At 38.7% G+C, this 18063-nt stretch overlaps 2 protein-coding genes across 2 annotated transcripts; one reads left to right on the forward strand and one right to left on the reverse strand.

The window, feature by feature from the left end:
- The first annotated feature begins 2641 nt into the window (after nucleotides 1–2641).
- LOC122671465 (cytochrome c1-2, heme protein, mitochondrial-like) lies at nucleotides 2642–11040 on the forward strand. Its single transcript, XM_043868686.1, has 8 exons — nucleotides 2642–2712; nucleotides 2803–2886; nucleotides 8496–8716; nucleotides 8954–9233; nucleotides 9313–9384; nucleotides 10048–10164; nucleotides 10272–10337; nucleotides 10420–11040. The coding sequence occupies exons 2-8, from the start codon at nucleotides 2827–2829 to the stop codon at nucleotides 10534–10536; spliced, it is 933 nt and encodes a 310-aa protein (XP_043724621.1). The 5' UTR covers nucleotides 2642–2712; nucleotides 2803–2826; the 3' UTR covers nucleotides 10537–11040.
- A 2597-nt stretch (nucleotides 11041–13637) lies between these two features.
- Nucleotides 13638–17547, reverse strand: LOC122671466 (uncharacterized membrane protein YuiD-like). The gene is made up of 5 exons (XM_043868687.1): nucleotides 17207–17547; nucleotides 16429–16585; nucleotides 14793–14843; nucleotides 14560–14652; nucleotides 13638–13977 (listed from the first exon to the last, which is right to left on the reverse strand). Exons 1-5 carry the CDS (start codon nucleotides 17362–17364, stop codon nucleotides 13900–13902), a joined length of 537 nt encoding a protein of 178 aa, XP_043724622.1. The 5' UTR covers nucleotides 17365–17547; the 3' UTR covers nucleotides 13638–13899.
- Between the last annotated feature and the right edge of the window lie 516 nt (nucleotides 17548–18063).

Raw genomic sequence — 18063 nt, forward strand, 5'->3', positions numbered from 1 at the left:
AGAAGAAGTACACACAACCCAACACGTCAAGAGAAACTCAGTTAAATGGGGTTTGCAACATGAATCCTTGCTCTCCAATTGGTTCTGTCCAAGGTCATGCTTGGTACAAAACCTAAGTCATTCATGTTCTTCCTCACGACTTCCCCTATGGTCATTTTAGGTCTGCCCCTAGCTATTTTAGCTCCTTCAATCGGAATCATATCACTTTTTTTTACTGGGCCATCCCTAGGTCTCCGTTGCATATGGTCATACCATTTCAAACAACTCTCACAGAGCTTGTCATTGTTGTGCACTTGTGCATCAGGATCATATATTGAAGACTTTGATTCGAATCAGCTGATTCCAATTGCATGAACCATGGATCCAATGCTTTGCTTGTTTCCATTTATTTGAAACATTGATATTATCATGAGGACAGTTGCTAGCGCAGCTGGGTCAAGATTAGTGCAGTAGAGTTAGCCTCCATGAGATTTTGAGTTCTAGATCTCATGTTCCTCGTCTACTTTAAGTTTCCTCACCCACATTTAAATAAAAAAAATAAAAACCTGGTACCAATGTACGATCATTAGATGCGTGCCAGAGATGATCACAAAATACCCCAAAAGGACTTTTATTTGGTTAGTAGATATTGACATATGATATTAATTTATTTATTTTTGGTAAAAGACATAAGATATTAATCAACTGCATTATAATACCCCTCCCCAAATGCATGGTTTAGAGTTTTGACAATATTATTTTTAATTAGAAAAAAAGGCTCGAAAATGCCTTAGCTTGGTAATAGCATATATTGTGCCATGTCAAAGAATGATACTGCAAGGTGATTAGATATTTCAAAAATTGGAATCAGATCGATTGAATTAGCCGATTTGGATTGGAAATTGAATTTGATTAAATCTGGTCAATTTCGATCATTTTAAATCCAACTCGGCAATGATCGATTCGATCTCGGATTCCAATTTACCTAACCTTGGATTTGGGCACTACAAACCAGACCATTGTACAAAACTTAAAAATTATCACAACCATTTATACATGGATATTAAAATTTGTAATCTTTTATTAGGAGAATGTTCTCTGTGCCGTAGTCTGTGCCCAGACACATGGGCAGCCTGTGTAGGGGGGCAGGGTGATCATTGCGCCCACCCCCATGTGCTTGGGCACAGGCTGCACTGCGGCATAGAGAACAACATCCCTATTTTATTTCATAGGTTCAAAAGTCTGAATGTATGGTGGTAAGTTACTTTGTAAAATTCGTAAAGAGTTTTCATTTCATAGTGCTAGCATTCCTAAGATAATAGTATTTATACCATGAGGAAGGGTTTGCTGGCCAGTCACGTGGTTCTTACATCAATGTTGGGCTAATGAGGGGGCAAATGCGAGCATCCAATAGGAGAGGCGGGGCGATCATTTCACCCCTTTGTGTGTAGGTATAGGGGAATACGACCGGGCAACATTCTTTTCCCCTTATACTATTTAAATTTAAAAATCCTTAAATAGTTGAATGGAAGTCTGAAGCACAACTAAAATAAAAAATAATTAAAAAAAACAAGTAAATTAAATTATTAATATTCAATTCCATATAACACATTGTTTTCTATCAATTTGCCCCCATTGGTACCTGTAAGGGTCTCTTAAAAGGATACCCTATTAATTACTAGTAAAAATACAATCAAAATTTATCAATTTTTTATTATTATTTATTTTTATCATTTGGCAGAATCACAGCATGATGAAGGAATGTCAAAAAACAAAACCGAACCAGATCAAACATGATCGAACAAATTCAAATCAAACCAAATCAATTCCTTACTGGGTCGGCTTTCTTGGGGTATTATGTAACCGATTGAAAATCGGACCGGAAAAAGTTACAAAAACCATTAAAACCCAAAAGCTAGAAAAAAATTGCTTTCCGTAGATAAAACCTTGTAAAAGAAAAGCGAAAAGAAGCTTAAGGTTCTGAGTTCGACTCCACCACCCCCTTGGGGTTACCCGTTTGAAAGAAAACTCCCTGATGAACATGGAGGCCCCAATATCTTCTGATAAATGTGTATTGCGGGGTCGTGCACGAGCCCTAGGAAAATTAGTCGACCAAAGGCTGGACACCTTCAGTTCCCCCTCCCTGCCCCTCAAAAAAAAAAAAAGACAAATAAATCAAAACCAAATCGGATCAAAACGGAATCATTCGTTATCGAACCGGATTTGGTTTGTAAGCATGGAATATTGGACGCCAGCTATTGATAAATTTTAGGCCCATTTAAACTGCCAAACGGCAGTTATAAAAGAGCATGCTGACCTGTTACTGGTTCGGGCGTTGGCGCGTGGCTAATGCACCTCGTTTCCTTTTTTTTAGTTTTTAAACTTGAGACCGTTGGATGTAATGGAAACTTTTAGGTCAACCATCTCTCTCTTACGTGGCGACAAAAGGGCTCTCTTCGCCTGCAGAGCGAAGACTCGAACCCTAGAATCCCAACTTTCAAGCTCAAGTGCTCAACTGAGAACATAGAAATAAATGTGCCTTCGGAGGCTTGGAATGACAGAACTGCCCATTGTTCTCTCTTCTCTTACTGTCGTCTCTCTTGCGTGAGTCGTATCGTCTCGTCTCGGCTGGGAGACCTTATTCTTCAATACTTTTTCTTCTCTTTGAGGAATCCAAATTCCAAATACTGTCGCGGTGTTGCTGGTGGTTTTTCGTGCGTCAATCCCCGGCAGGTAATGGAATTTAATCCCTTCTTCAGATCTCTGTGCTCTCTGTTTATTCTCATCGGATCATAGCCGCTGACTCTCGCTGTTTTTCTGAAGAAATCGGCCTGAAAAACGATTCAAATGGCTGCGGGGAGAGCGATTCATCAGTTGTTGAAGAGGAAACTTCAGACCCAATATACTGTAATCTCTCTCTTTCTCTCTCTATCTCTCTCTATCATTTCTGTTCTTTCTGGGTGATTATTTACCTTTATGTCGCTCTTCTATTGAGGGTTTCGGGAAATATATAAATAATCGAATGATATACGTCTTTCAAATATTAGAGATTCCATTTGGTGTTTGGACTGATCGATGGTTTTCCTTTGCCTGTAATCTAAAGAGTCACGATTTGTGAATGCTGCTTGAGCTATAGAGAATCATGTTCCTTCATTTTTTTTCCTTTTTGTTCAGCTACGGTTTTTTGTCAAAATCTTTTTTATTTTTAATAATTTTCAGTCTCTAGACTCTAGACTGCTGTAAAGTGCGTCCAGTTCTATCTTTGATCGATCACTGGAAGAATTAAGTTTCCGAAGAAATTCTTCAATGGGTAATTGTTTTCTGGTCTAAATTCTTCTGGGCTTTTGAGATAGTGCCAAGTATAGGAACTATTGATATTCTTGAAAGTTAATTTCTTTTAAGATGTTCGTTAATTCAAAATGTTGACAGAATGATCACCTTTCTAGTTTCTAAACCCATGATGCTTGTTGAATTTTACAGTCAATTCATTGTATTTCAAACCTTTAAAAAGTTATTAGTGTATTATTCCATGGTTTCTCACTTGTTGTGTTGCCCCTATAAGAAACCTATTAAGCATGGGTAGTAAGCTTGTGGATTGGGTGTTGCATCTGTTGATGTCTTCTTGGGTTTCCATAATGACTGGTTTGATTTTCTCTTCACTGTATTTATGTCTTGATATTGCCTGGCAAATTAAGTTCTGGTTTCATTATTACTCTAAAGAGGGATGATAGAGTCAATGAGGCAGTGCAGCAGACTCTGCAATTACTATTGGTTTGGAGTGTATATTTGTTTATCATCATTACCACAATGACAATAATAATAGCGAGATCATTACTGTTAATGCTATTAATCTTTTGTCTAGTTGCTTCCAAAGATTATATTAAAAAGAGTATATATAGACAAAACAAGCAAGCAGCTTTCTACCCTATACGAGCTGCACCTTGTACTCGTCAATTAGGGAGACAACGACCAAAAATAGGCTGCCACTCCTCACTGCATACTTAATACCTTTATCTTTGAATTTTTGTAGTTGATGCCCCAAAAAAGAAGCAATTTTTTTCCTCAATACACCACCCTATATGCAAGTTCCATAAAGGGCCCATTTGGTAGGCAGACAAGGGTGAGGTGGGAAAGTTTGGGAGGTGGACTCCTCATGTTGGAGGGGTGAATGGCATGATTAATAAAGTGAGGAAAATGTAACTTTCCACCCTATTGTTTGTTTGGTTGACTTGGGAAAATTGAATTTTACCATCAACAATTATCTTCTGTCTTCCTTTTTCTTTCCCATAACATTAGAGGGGCCCACCCTCTGATTTGGAAGATGTAGGCCTTCTTCTCCTTCCTCCTATCTACTTCCTCTTCTCTTTGCTCTCTACTTTCTGTTGAACTCCATGTTCCATTGAACCTCTGGCAATGGGTGATTTTGACAATGAGGACAAGGAGTCTAGGACCTTACTTTTTCTTGATTTTCATAAATATAAGGGAGAGAGAACGCTACCTGGGTGCATGTGGTGCGCTGCCCCTGCGCCCAGACACAGGGGCGTGCTAAATGACCACCATACCCCTGGTAAATTTGCCTTTCCATGGGGGGGTCATTTTTCGTGCACCCATGTCTGGGTGCAGGGGCAGCATACCACACACGCCCAGGTAGCATTCTCTTTCCCTAAATATATTTAGCAAATTCTTTCCATCCTAAATCAAAATAGGAATACAAGACTTTGCCGTTAGATAATTTATAGTATATATTAGAAAATGACAAGTAATGACTTAGACCAGTCTTGCTGCCTATTCTGTTTAGCAGCTGTAGACCTGTTATTTGCTAACGTAACCTTCGGTGGAAGGCTCCCCTACACCATATAACCTTAACCATACCATCAAACCCTAAACCTCACTAAACCTTAGCCCTAAATTTGACATTTCCCTTTAGTTAACCCTAACTGAGTCACCCTTTGAAGAACAAATTCTGGTTTTGGCTTCTAGGTTGATTATTTTCAATCTTGGACTACATTAATCATAATACCTATTGTGATCTTAACCCTTTTGCATACCAAGTACCCCCTCTAATAATCTGGTTATTAACCAGATTTCCACCCCACTTTTGGAACTTCAATTATTTACGGTTTTGCCCCTAATGTTCTTAATGTGAGTTTTCTATTACTTGGGTGGGCCTATAAGTCCAACATTAGGATTTCGACCCGGGATCACATCATTTATGGAATGGAAAATATCTTAATGTGAGTTTTCTATTACTTGGGACCTTAGGATTTTGACCCGGGATCACATCATTTATGGAATGGAAAATATATACCAGGTAGACTATCATGGTTCCAAATTGTGATATAACGGAAGATGTATCCAGACACTGAGTCTTCTGCCAATCTTCACCAGTTCTGATCCAAGTATAAAAAATTCAGAAATTCTAGTCACCAAAATATCTTGTATACATGATCCACCCAGAAATTGTATCAGCTGTTATTAAGAATATAAGAGAATATGGCGTATGCCTTTTTTTTTTTTTAAAGGAAATTTGGAATGAGGTTGAAAAGAGTTCCTTCAGAGGTCAATTAGTACACTGTACTTGCTTTCAAAAGCAAATAAAACCTTTTTGCCAACATCTAATTTTATATTGCAAAAGAAATTTATCTTGTGACCCATAATTTCATTTTATTATTTGTACTATTGTTACTGTTATCGATTATTATTCTTCTTGTTTATTCAAATCCCCCTACAAGCGATTCAGATCTTACTGTAGGTGGACATGGTCTACAAATGGTCTATTATCTTTTGGCTTTGATTGGAGGTTTTAATTAGTATGATATTAACATAGACAGGACTGTATTTGTTACTGTCAGGAACATTGATTCCAAACCCATGTGTGACAGTTTATGTATAGTTCATGCTCTATGTCCCGTATCTCCAAAAAATGTTCTCCAAACTATACAGGATGGATATACAAACTTAGATGCTAGGAGTTGTAACATTGCCCTTATCACATGCAAATAGTGCTAATATGTCGCTATAATTTGTTTCATGCACTGTGAGATCCCCTAGACCATTTTTTTGTCTAGATGTCAGGAAAATAAATGGGACAGGTGAGGGTGAAAAGAGAAAAAGGTTGAAAATAATAGGGAAAAAACTATGAACAGAAGTCTTGTATTTGTCTGGCATGAATTTTAGTGTACACATGTCCTATGCATCAAAACTACAGTATGTTCAACAGAGGCCTTTGGATGCTCCAGCACGGAGGAGTGATTTGATTCAGATTGAAGGAACTAAAAGAGCCAGGAGCAGACCTAAAGTGACCTTAAGAGAAGTGGTGAGGAAAGACATGCATAGCTTAGGCCTTGTATCAAGTATGACCTTGAATAGAGCTGATTGGAGGGCAAGGATCCATGTGGTTGACCCCATTTAGTTGGGACAAGGCTGAGTTGTTGTTGTTGTAGTATCTGTAGTACATTTACTCATTTAGTTCAATACCTGTAATGATGTTGAAAGTTTGTTTAATATTATATATCTTAAACAGATTCTGTTTTCCCCCTGATATTTTTGGGTTTTAAAATACAAACGATATCCAGTAGTGGATAGAATTGCTAACTGCATTCCTGCGAACTTTACAATGTGGTAAAGCTTCTATTTTTGTAGTTTTAACATTGAAATTCATTTTTTTTTCTTTTTCCCCAGCAAAGAGAACATTTTAGATTTTAGTGCAGTTGGAACCTTTGCATACTGTTGGTCAAAGTAGGAGTACAACCCTTTTGGAAGACACTTACCCTCTAATAAACCAACGTTATCCAAAACTTTGAACACATGGACTGCAAAACAGCTTTTGAAAATGATTGAGCTCCAAGTAACAGCATTGTAGTTGGCTGATAGGGTAATGATACAAGAAAAAGATCAAAAGAAATTTTCTACATTGGATAGTTGAGCACTTGAGCTTGCTTAGGTGGAAATGACACCTAATATGCAATGGAAAAATGACTAATATGTGTTGCAAGGATATGTTTGTTCACATGAGAAAAAGGCTGTCCATGTCAAACATGAGAGCTGTTTAGGTGGACAGGACATTAATGCAGTAATTTTGGTACCTTTGCCGTCCTTTTGAAGAAAAAAGAGGAATAAGTTCCCATACTCCTATGTCGTTGTAACTAATAGATGTTCTTTTTACTCTCATTTGTGTGTGTGTTTTAACACGGGCACGGGAATTGCTTATGCCCTGCCTGAAGTGCAAGAAATTTGTGCTTCAATTGAAGTTTGTGTGTTTTAACACCTCAAGAACTGAAGCATGGACTTGACAAGTTTATATGCCTGTTATACTCCTCATATCGTCATTAGAGGTTTTTTTTGTAATGCTTTTTATGTTGAAGTTCATATTGGGGTGTACATTCCAAACCTTTCAGTTTATTTTGGGCTTATTGTCAGAAAATGGGTGCTACATATGTTTTCATTTTCATTTGGCGGTTGCTTAAACATTTCCATGAGTATACCAAAGTTCAATTAGTTTTCACTCTTCTTCCACCCCCTATTTTTTCTGTCTTGTCCTATAGGTCTCATCTTTCTTGGGGGCTTTGTTAAGCATAGTAGTGCCTTATGCATACATTCCCATGATAGGACTTCCTTCTCCATCCTGATATAACCCTTTGATCTATCAAAAGGAAGAACAGAAGAAGAGGGGGGGGGATTGGGCTTTGGCTTAAACTTTGCTTGACGCATGCATTGAAGTTTGAATCTGTCAGCTCCTTATTTGCTGCAGTTTCCAACCTTTTTCACGTTCTCTTATTTTGAGAAATGCTCTTCCTGATTATTAAGAGAAGGGAAGAAGGAAACGGAGAGTAGGACATGATAAGATCTTGTAGTTGTGGAGCTTTCTTTAATTTAGCCTTTCTAGGTTAGTTACTATTTTCTTTGGCCTTTAATTTAATGAATTTCTTGCTATGTTTAGAGTACCGGTTGTTTGGCTGAGCTTGTATGCCATTCTTTATGTACTTTAACCAACCCGAAGTATAAGAACTACGTTGAATTATAGGCAATCTATCTTAGGGATCAAAGTCCAACGGGGAAAAGGTACAGAAGACAGCATTGTGGTTAATTGTTGGCCATTTCACTTATCAGTTTCAAGGGAAATAAAAATCTAATGGTGCTGACCTCCACCGCCGCCCCCCCCCCCCCCAAACCTCCTCCACCTCCCCGGCTCCCCCCCCTCCAAAACCTTTTAAGTGACCTGACTGGTTTTGTATTCAAACATTTCCTGAGTTTGGTTAAGTTTCGACTCAAGGATTAAGGGATTTGAATCTCAATCGGGTTGGGATGAGTCCCGGCCAATCTTGATCCAATCTGTGATGGATCGACGAGTTCACAATTTATGTACTAGGATCAGTCCTAGCCTTTCATTGAAACCTTGTTCTAATCGGTTATCAGGTTTTTGTTTGACATTATATCTGACACAATCCTCCAGAAATTCTATCTTCGATCAACTTTTCACTGTTATTTGCTAATAGTATCTGCTCTCTAATTTGCAGGCCCCTCCGGCATTGTCATCGCTTATATCAAAGCAGGATCAAGATGGATCTGGATCCGCTGGCATGAAGTCGCTTAGAGTGTTTGCACTCCTTGGAGCAGGTGTTTCTGGGCTATTGAGTTTTGCAGCAGTAGCATCTGCTGATGAGGCAGAGCATGGGTTAGAGGCTCCAAATTACCCCTGGCCTCATGAAGGAATTCTCAGTTCATACGACCATGCATCGTGAGTGGATGATTCTTCTCTCTCTCGTGTAAAACAATTTAAGCAAAACAGTGGCTTCTTACTTGTTTTTGTTACCCGTTGTGGCTGCTATGCTGAGATCATTGAGCATAGAAGATACTGCAATAATTTTGGTTTGTGTTGTTTGTTGTAGTATTGCGGTTTATTAAACCTATATTTGGAATCTCAAGGTTCTTTGAATGCAGTATGACACTTTGAGCACTTATTTCATGTGAGCAGGATCCGTCGTGGTCACCAGGTGTACCAACAAGTTTGTGCATCTTGCCATTCGGTGTCTTTACTTTCATTCCGTGATCTTGTGGGAGTGGCATATACAGAAGAAGAAACCAAAGATATGGCTGCCGAGATTGAGGTGGTCGATGGGCCTAATGATGAAGGTGAAATGTTCACTCGCCCTGGTAAGACGAGTGATCGTTTCCCTCAGCCATATCCAAATGAACAAGCAGCAAGGTTTGCTAATGGAGGGGCATATCCCCCAGATTTGAGTCTTATCACCAAGGTAACCCCAACGTTCTGAATTTCAATTTCTTCCTTTAATAACTGGTGAACGCAGCAGTATTCAACGTTTGTCCTTTCAGGCTCGCCACAATGGTCAGAACTATGTATTTTCCCTCCTAACTGGCTACCGTGATCCTCCTGCTGGTGTTTCGGTAATTCTCTGCTTCCATGATCATGTAGATTAATTAAAATATGCTACATATGCTTGAAGTAATGCAACCTGAAACTTCCTTGTTCTACAATTTCCATATTTCTCCTGCCTAATTTTTCTTGTATGTTTCTATTGGCAACCTGAGTGTGTTGGGGGGAAGAGGGGGAGGGGGAGGGGGGGAAGGGTTGAGTTGATGGTGGACAATCAAGGTGATGATTAGAGTCTGATGGACATTTATGTCGAGACTTGGGCTGCTAGATTGATGAACAGGTTACGAAAATCAGATCTTAATGGCTGGTGGTTGGATATAGGGATGTAGACGTGCAGGCCATTGATTGAAGGTATTAATGGTGTTTTATGAGATTTAGGGTGTGCTATGGCTGGCAGTAGGATTATCAATGGGGATGAGGGGAAATTTTGGGAAATGAAATAAAAATAAGGAAACAGAATTGATTAATAAGAAAAGGGTATGGGAGATATATATCCCTACCAGGATGACTTGAAAAGTCGGGTTCCTTCCCCCCACCTTCTTTTTGTGTGTGTATTTTTCTCCTCTTATTTTTTTATTTTTTTATTTTTTTATTTTTTGGGTCTGTGGTTCTCTTCCACTTTGAATCCCTTATTTATCTATTTAACAATGTCTTGTTTTTAATTGGAATTTTAGATTCGAGAAGGGCTACACTATAATCCGTACTTTCCTGGAGGGGCAATAGCTATGCCCAAAATGTTGATTGATGGAGCTGTCGACTATGAGGATGGTACCCCTGCAACAGAGTCTCAGGTAATTGTTGAAGTTTAACAATGCAATTTTTTTGTGCTAGTTAAGAATACACATAGGTTGCTTTCAAAGATCTGGATGCTCAGATTCTTTCTACAATGTTGGTGCAGATGGGGAAAGATGTTGTGACATTCTTGTCCTGGGCAGCAGAACCAGAAATGGAAGAGAGGAAACTGGTAAATGGGTGGATTCAGTTTTTCATCCAGTGGCATCTCAATTTAAAATAGTGATTGCTCACTTGCTAGCTTTCAAATGCAGATGGGATTCAAATGGATGTTTCTGCTGTCACTTGCACTTCTCCAGGCTGGTTATTACCGTCGCTTGAAGTGGTCTGTTTTGAAGTCTCGCAAGTTGGTCCTTGATGTTGTTAACTGATCTCACTTCGAGTTTTGTCAGTGGACTTGAATTGGCAATAATTGGTGTAGATCTAGTTTTGCTGTATTGATAGCAAGATGGCCTAGGCTGCAGTGGTGTATGGAGATCTGAGCTGCCATGCTGACTATTCTTTTGAGGGAGGAATAAGCTCTGCTTTCTATACATCACTATCACAATTTTTTTTTCATTTTTTTGCCAAGAATTTGTGAATTTTTTTTCAGGTTCATATTCCGATACTTCAAGGCGGTTGGAATGCTGTTCTTGTTGCTCTTTCATTTTAGAGATATTATGAGATTGAAAGATCAAAGCATCATCTGTAAGTTTAGTCTTTCATAAGGAATTGGAAGAGGTTGATGTGTATGAGTGTGCTGTACTCTTACCTTGTAGAGTTATGTTCCTTGCTCCCTAGTGTCAATGCACTGGGTTTCGGATGCCGGCTAGGTGCCCTGTTCAGACTTCATTCTTGCAGGGTGATTAAATAAAGGGCTAATCTGTTTGTAACCAGGGTGGTTACAACTGATTGTTGTAACCAATTTTCTTTTTCTTTTTCCCCCTTGATTATATTTCTCTATTTAAGTATTTGCTTTTTGTAGTTTCTACTTTCAATATCCCTATCCCCCTCCCCCGCCCTCCACTGCCCGGAGGCCCCTATGCATCTTGCTCCCTGTCCCCGCTCGTCACCTGCAACTCCCCCATTCCCAACCCCCTGCCTCCACCATGGTGTCTTGTCATTGGAGTCTCTATTGCTGACTCCCTCTCTGTTGCTGCCAGATTCTAAATCTCAGCTGTGATCTGTTTACTCAATGGTTGGTCTATGTGAATATTCATAGGTAGGAAAGCATGCATAGTTCTACAACCCTTTCAGTAGAAAGAAGATCCCTGCACCAAGATTAAAAGGGCAAGGAGCAAAGCTTCATGTAGAAATTCTCCAGCCAGAGTTTTCAGCAGCTTTATGAGAGTCAATCATAGTCACCAAAACTCAGACACCCCTCCGCATATCAAACTGATATGAACCCAATTTCACATGAACCATCCCCAAATTCTTTCCCTGAAAAGTTTGCTCTAAAAAAATTAAGTACAATTCCATGGCAATTTTCTGGTGTAAACCTATTTTTCAGAATTGTTAGGACAGACATTTTTGTTGATCAAGCAGGTCCTATAAGTTTGTTATACAGCGGGGTGCCCAGCCTCTCCCTTTTCCCCTAAATTAATTATCGATGTGTAGTTATAAATTCTTTTATAATTTCTTTGTGCGGAGCACGAAGTCATTAGCTAATATTACAACTACTAGTCTACTCTCTCTTTTTTTCGGTAAACAACTACTAGTCTCTCTACACCCCCCCCCCCCCTAAAAAAAAAAAATCTAACTACTAGTCTACCCCTAAATGTTCAAATTGATCAATCAATTGACTATAGTTGACCATTGCAGCCCATGGTTTGAGGTATTGGTATTGTACAGTTTTGTTAGTTGCCGATTGTGATACTGGGTCGATAACGTATCAATGACACAGTACAAATAAGGGGTAAAACAGTCAAAAACCTTTTTTTTTAAAAAGAGAAATCAGGGGCAAATGTGTCAGATACGATTGATCTATGTTGATACCGTATCAATATCATATTGGTTTTGCAGGTGACCGATACCCGATCTGCTACGGTGCACTGAAACCATGTTGCCATCCGGGAGCTGGGAACGATCCACTGCAACGAGCCAAACAAGCCGGTGATATCACCAAAAGCAGTTGAGGACCCTTGGCCTTAGCTTCAATTCTCTGATTTTTTGAAACTATCATCTATAATAAAAGATGTATCTTTCTGTTTTTTTTTTTTTTTTTTTTTTGAGAGATGTTATTTTTGTGTATCTCAAGGGACTGGCTTGAGTGGCTTCCCATGCCCTGGAAGAACACACTGGTTCATAAATTCTCTTTCTTTTTTTCATAAAAAAAAAAGGAGTTAGGACCTGGCCAGGTTTCAAATCACAGATCCAGACTCAAATCTTGATGTTATTGTTTCCCTTTCGGTATTGGAAGAACAATCATGTAATACTTTGTATTACAGGGAAGCCAAAATATGGAACTGTGCGTTTGGGAGGGCAGAAACTATGGCAGTGATAGAGAGAAGAAGCATTAGGGCCATGGTTCTGATTGGGCTCCCGGACATCTTCCAAATGGATTAGACTCTATATGAGCTAAAGGACCTTTCCATTGGGTTGAACTGTGATAGATGAGACTACTTCAGCTATGTCAAGACTTTCCAGGCTTACTCATTGGCTTTTCGCTGACTGGGTTCAGGCTGGCATGAGCCAACACTTCTGAAAAGTGAGAAGCTACTCCGACCTCATCGTCTTCATCCATGTCAACACTCGTAGGCATGGCATGCATGCCATGGGTGGCATGTTATGTTCCTCTTCTTGGTCAAGTCTCAATTCTCAAAGTTCAAGATATATGCATGTATCATGAATGTCAATATCATTAAATAATATGACCAAATAAGCTGCAAATCTCAGCATCACATAGCTTCATTATCTATTTTTCACAGGCAGCTAAAATTCCAATCAAAGATGGTCCAAAGGTAAATGAAGCCACACTAGATATGGAGAGGAAGGACGAGCTGCAAGGTGTGGGCAGGTCATGAAGGGACTCGGGCAGCTCACCCTACTCTTCTAATCTCAGCAATAATGGAAGTATTCCAGCAAATACACAGGTAGCAATCATAACCAGATCCAGATTATAAAGAGGGAGGATGGAGAGAACCTCATTGAAGACAACCTCTTACAGACGCCTCAAGGCATTGTTACAATGGAAGGCCTACATTTAAACACTGAAGTTGGAATCCAGTACCTTGCCCCGTGGCTCAATGGAACTGGGTCCGTGCCTCTGTAAATCTCATGAACCTTGAATACAAGGGCCATACACCCAGATGAATACGAAGTTCACCGTTGGACTCATTCATGCAAAATAAATTGCAATGCTAGTGCAAATTTATTCTAATGATTTTTCAGTCTAAGAGTGAAAATTCTGACTTGCAAATTAAACTGTGGTTAAACATCATTAATATAACGAGTCTATGGTTTGAACTGAGCTTTGAGCAGACAACCTGTTCTACACTTGCAGAACAGAAAATAACAAATACTTTTCAATTTTCAATCACTGTTACAATCAATAAAGATCATTTTGAACATACTGTAATCCAAATGGAAAGAAGAGAGCAATGCAGAAGGAAGCAAGTGTAGTCAAGACAGAATTACAAAAAATATGGGCTTCGTATTCAGATGCAAGTCACCAGTTCAGGCAAGTAGCTTTTGTGTCATTCAGTGCCAATACGTAATCAGTGTTCAAAGGTCAACTGTATGGCATATACATAGCATCAAACTTGAGAAAAGACTTTCTTGATCAAATAGGCAATGGAGGCTGTGAGAATTCCTAGCAATCCACCAGCAATAACCTGTGACAAAATGTGACAGTTCAAAGCAGAAAATTTTTAGGCTCTTTTATCCCTGTATAGTAATCATGAACTATGCTTCTTTTCATGAGCAGAGATTTTTTTTTTTTTGGGGGGGGGGGGGTGGTGGGGGTGGGGAGGGTTTGCATTTCCAAAAGTTCCATGACAATTCTTTTATGGTAAAAATTTCATGGCAAAGTGCAACTGAACAGTGAAGCTGATTTTGTTATTTATATTTCAGCAACATATTTATGCATAACTTTTTGTTCCATTCAGTAAAAAGTTTCCACCGATCAAATGAGTTTAACCATCGTTAATATAATAAATTCAAGATTTTGAAGGCTGTTAGTTCCATCAGACAAATGCAGTGCATGGTCATGGTGGGATAAGAAACAATGTGGGCAAGGACACCATGCACATGACAATACAAGGGCTCTTTTATCATATGGAGGTCTAAATTTGCCATGTCACCGTCTACAAGGAAAAAGCCCCTTACTGCATTCTTTCAAGCTCACAACAATAAACACTATCAGTGTATGATGCAGGAGTAATTTTAAATGAAGTCATTTAAGGCATTCACCCTACCTGAGTAGGAGTGTGACCAAGAAGTTCACGCAATGGTCTGGTGTCAGAGAGCGGATGCTCTGCTGGAAGCTCATATACGATTTGATTCAACACCTGAAGAACACCAGTTTGAATAATTCAACCAAAATATAAGATAATCCGGGTTTACTACGCTAATACATTGCATGTCACCTGAAAAATACTATGGCATGTCCAGTTCCAAAAAATGAATTATCATAACAAAAAGATCATACCTCAGCCTGACGTCCAGCTTGTAATCTAACACCAAAAGCATCATACATCACCTGCAACACAATGCCTTGTAAGAGAAACCTCCAAGATAGAATAAGGCATGAAAAACTTGATCCAAGATCTGAGGGAATCAAAATTCAGACATGATTCAACATCTAATAGTCTTGAAAATTGGAGGAGTTTCATTTGCAAATTATCACAAACCAATCCAATGCATCAGCACTATCAGTAATGGGTTAGGTTTCAATCAAGTACTTAAATCTACTCTCAGTGCTCTATCAGGACCAAGCAGCCTCAATTTGAAATTTTACTCAATAAGACAGAAACCACAATTCTCAGGGTTAGGGTGGATTTAACCTGACTATTGATGGTTCCATAACTATTAGATTTGTGGTCAAGCTAGCCAAACCTCTCGGCGGATCTATCTTTGGCCTCTCCATAGGATCCAAGAGGTAACTGAAAAGAAACCTATAATCCATTTCTGGAGAAATTGAGAGGATATTGGAATGAAATGTCAAAACCCTCACTTAGGAAGGCATGTCAATTAATCAAAACTATGCTCTTCAATATTCCTATGCATTAAATTTTATCACATATTCCCATATGGTGGACACTATTCTATAATAACAGACCTTCACTAAGAAGTCTTGGAGCTCCAGATGGATCAAAAAGGATTGGGAAAATATGTTCTTAATTAGTATATGAGTGGCTAGATGGAGTGTGTAGAAATTATTTGAACTTGCATAATGCAGAACCCAGAACATTGAGCCACCAGTGGTGTGGCATACTGTTGAAATATCAACTAGATTGTTTCTTAAAGTAGGACTAGATAAAAATGATAGGCTTCAAATAAACTTGTTGGACGAACCAGTGTATGAGATCTTGACAAGATTTAGAGAATCTTGATTTTTTTTTTTTTAATTAATAGAAACTCTGAATATTCACAAATGTCAAATACAAACTGTTTGAGAGATTTTTTACCCCCATAAATCTCAAAGGAAAATTGATATCTCAAGATTTTGATTCAATTTTGACCAGGATTAAGATTCATGCCAAAACAAAAAGATCTAACGTTTCAGTTTGTTGTGAAAAAACTATGAATTATGGAATTGTTAAGAATTATGAATCCTTAAAGGAGAAACGCTCAAACAGATGCCAAACGGGCTAAATACCAATAAGCAAGTTATGATCATGAACCATTGATGATCTCATCAGCATTAAGTTTTTCAAATGCACAACTACCCAACAAGTAACAAAAAGGAAATCGAAGATCGTCTGTCGATTGCATAAACAACAAAAACAAGGTGCAAGAAGATGATGGGGTACTGGGTACAAAGTTCTTAAATTTAGTGACAAGGTAAATACATATTTTCAACCAAAGAATACTAAGAAAATTAATTCATAATTCAGAAGAACATTCATGAAGCATACATAAATTGAATGAATCATTGCTATCACAAAGGTATGGACATCATATGGAGTAAATAATACATAGTTTCTAGAGTTCAAAACTTCACAACATATTAGACCAAGGGATCATAGACAATATGCATACATTTTTAATTTTTTTAGGTTCTGCTCCTTATAATGAAATTTTTCTATAAGAAACTAACAATAGTAAAGAGTTAGAGATCATACAATAAAAGCTAAGATCATTGCAGTAGCAAACAGTGATCCTCCAAAGCCATCATTGAATCCAATAGCTGTAGCAAGAGCAGTAACTGTGGCAGAATGAGATGACGGCATTCCACCAGAGCTAATGAGTTGCTTAGCATCCCATCGTCTTTCCTTGTACCTGCAAATCTATGAAATTGTAACTCTCAGGAGAATTTTTTTATTCGTCACAAAAATATATTGATCTGAGAAGGCTTAGGAGACCTAGTTAGATTATTGCACTAATGCAATAGGAATACAACACATATCACATCATATACAAATATATATATAATTATATACCTTCAAATTACCACACCAGCTTCTAAGAATAACAAAGTAGAAAGTGATAGGCAAATTGGACAAGGAGCAGAAAGCTCAATGTGTCCACATTCTGAGCATTGATCTAATTCAAAACAACAGATTTGGTGTACAAATGTTATATTCTTTTCATTCTGTCGAAAACATTGAATGACCAGAGCATTACAAAGTGATGGAGACATATTTGAGGACTTGGAATAAAGGACTTCCACGGTTCCACCTTTACACACCACTGGTGAAATTGAAGCGGCGATTAGTAGAGGAAAACAACATTAGTCAAACAGAGACGAAAACACAAACTCATCTAACAGGGTAATAGAAACAGTAACATATCCGAATTCTCTCATGTCTTCGCAAACGATTAAGCGTTAAAATAAACTGAAAGGAAAAAAGAAATTTGTTATGCACATAGAGAGGGAGAGAGAGAGAGAGAGGAGTGTACCAGGTGGTCAATAATTTGCCGGATTGAGCGAGAGCGAAAGCGATCAGAGCAGAAATGAGAGGAAAGTTATCAAAGATGGATGAGGAAGAAGAAGACGACGAAGATGCAAGGATAGACCTCTGGATCAAGGACCCTGACAAATCCGCTGCGTCACCCATCCTTGTTATTCTTCCTCCTCCTGTCAAGCTCTCACTGTTTATATATATATATATATAGGCAATCAACAATTCAGCTCGAATGAGCGATCTTCCCGTCCCTATCGACGAAATCCAATCTCTTTCATGATTTCGATCGCTTAATTCCAGTTCTTCTGTTCTCGTTGGTGGGTGAATCAATCACTCACTCTCTCTCTCTCTCTCTCTTTCCCTCTTCTTCTTTCTGTACAAGTCGAGGCAAAAGATCGAAAGAGGGAGAGAGAGAGGAACGAAGAAAAGGCAGTAGCTGAGAGGTAGCTGAGAGAGAGAGAGAGAAGACTATTTCTCAAAACAAATCTACGAAGTTTTCGGAGATTGCTTTGGTGTACGCGCACAGGGGAGCTTCTAGGGATTAGCGGATTCTCTTTTGTTGGGTTCACTTCACGTTCGTTGAACTAACGTTCTCTCTCTCTCCTTTACGGTTGGGGAATGGCGACTCGGAACGTTGAACGCTTAAAAATCCGAATATGCTGTGAATTTATTTATTTTTTGGTAAGGAAATATGCTGTGATTTTGGCTTTTTGGTATTACGGTGTTAGAATATGTTTCATCATTTGCTCAAATCTCATCAGGAATTTTTTTGGATTAAGAGCTAGTATAATAGGGGAGGAGGGGGAGGGGGATTAGGGGATGGGGATAGGCCCCAAGGTGGTTTGGACTCAT

The sequence above is a fragment of the Telopea speciosissima genome, chromosome 8 (genome assembly GCF_018873765.1).
Source record: "Telopea speciosissima isolate NSW1024214 ecotype Mountain lineage chromosome 8, Tspe_v1, whole genome shotgun sequence".
Lineage (NCBI taxonomy): Eukaryota > Viridiplantae > Streptophyta > Magnoliopsida > Proteales > Proteaceae > Telopea > Telopea speciosissima.

Excerpts from the sequence above, each read along its gene's own strand:
- LOC122671465 (XM_043868686.1), top strand. The coding sequence starts at position 2,827 with ATGGCTGCGGGGAGAGCGATTCATCAGTTGTTGAAGAGGAAACTTCAG. Across the intron at positions 10,165-10,271 it reads CCCCTGCAACAGAGTCTCAG|ATGGGGAAAGATGTTGTGAC; the intron begins GTAATTGTTGAA and ends ATGTTGGTGCAG. Across the intron at positions 10,338-10,419 it reads AAATGGAAGAGAGGAAACTG|ATGGGATTCAAATGGATGTT; the intron begins GTAAATGGGTGG and ends TTTCAAATGCAG.
- LOC122671466 (XM_043868687.1), bottom strand. The coding sequence starts at position 17,364 with ATGGGTGACGCAGCGGATTTGTCAGGGTCCTTGATCCAGAGGTCTATC. Across the intron at positions 14,844-16,428 it reads CAATGATCTTAGCTTTTATT|GTGATGTATGATGCTTTTGG; the intron begins GTATGATCTCTA and ends ATTGTGTTGCAG. Across the intron at positions 13,978-14,559 it reads TTGGTCACACTCCTACTCAG|GTTATTGCTGGTGGATTGCT; the intron begins GTAGGGTGAATG and ends ATTTTGTCACAG.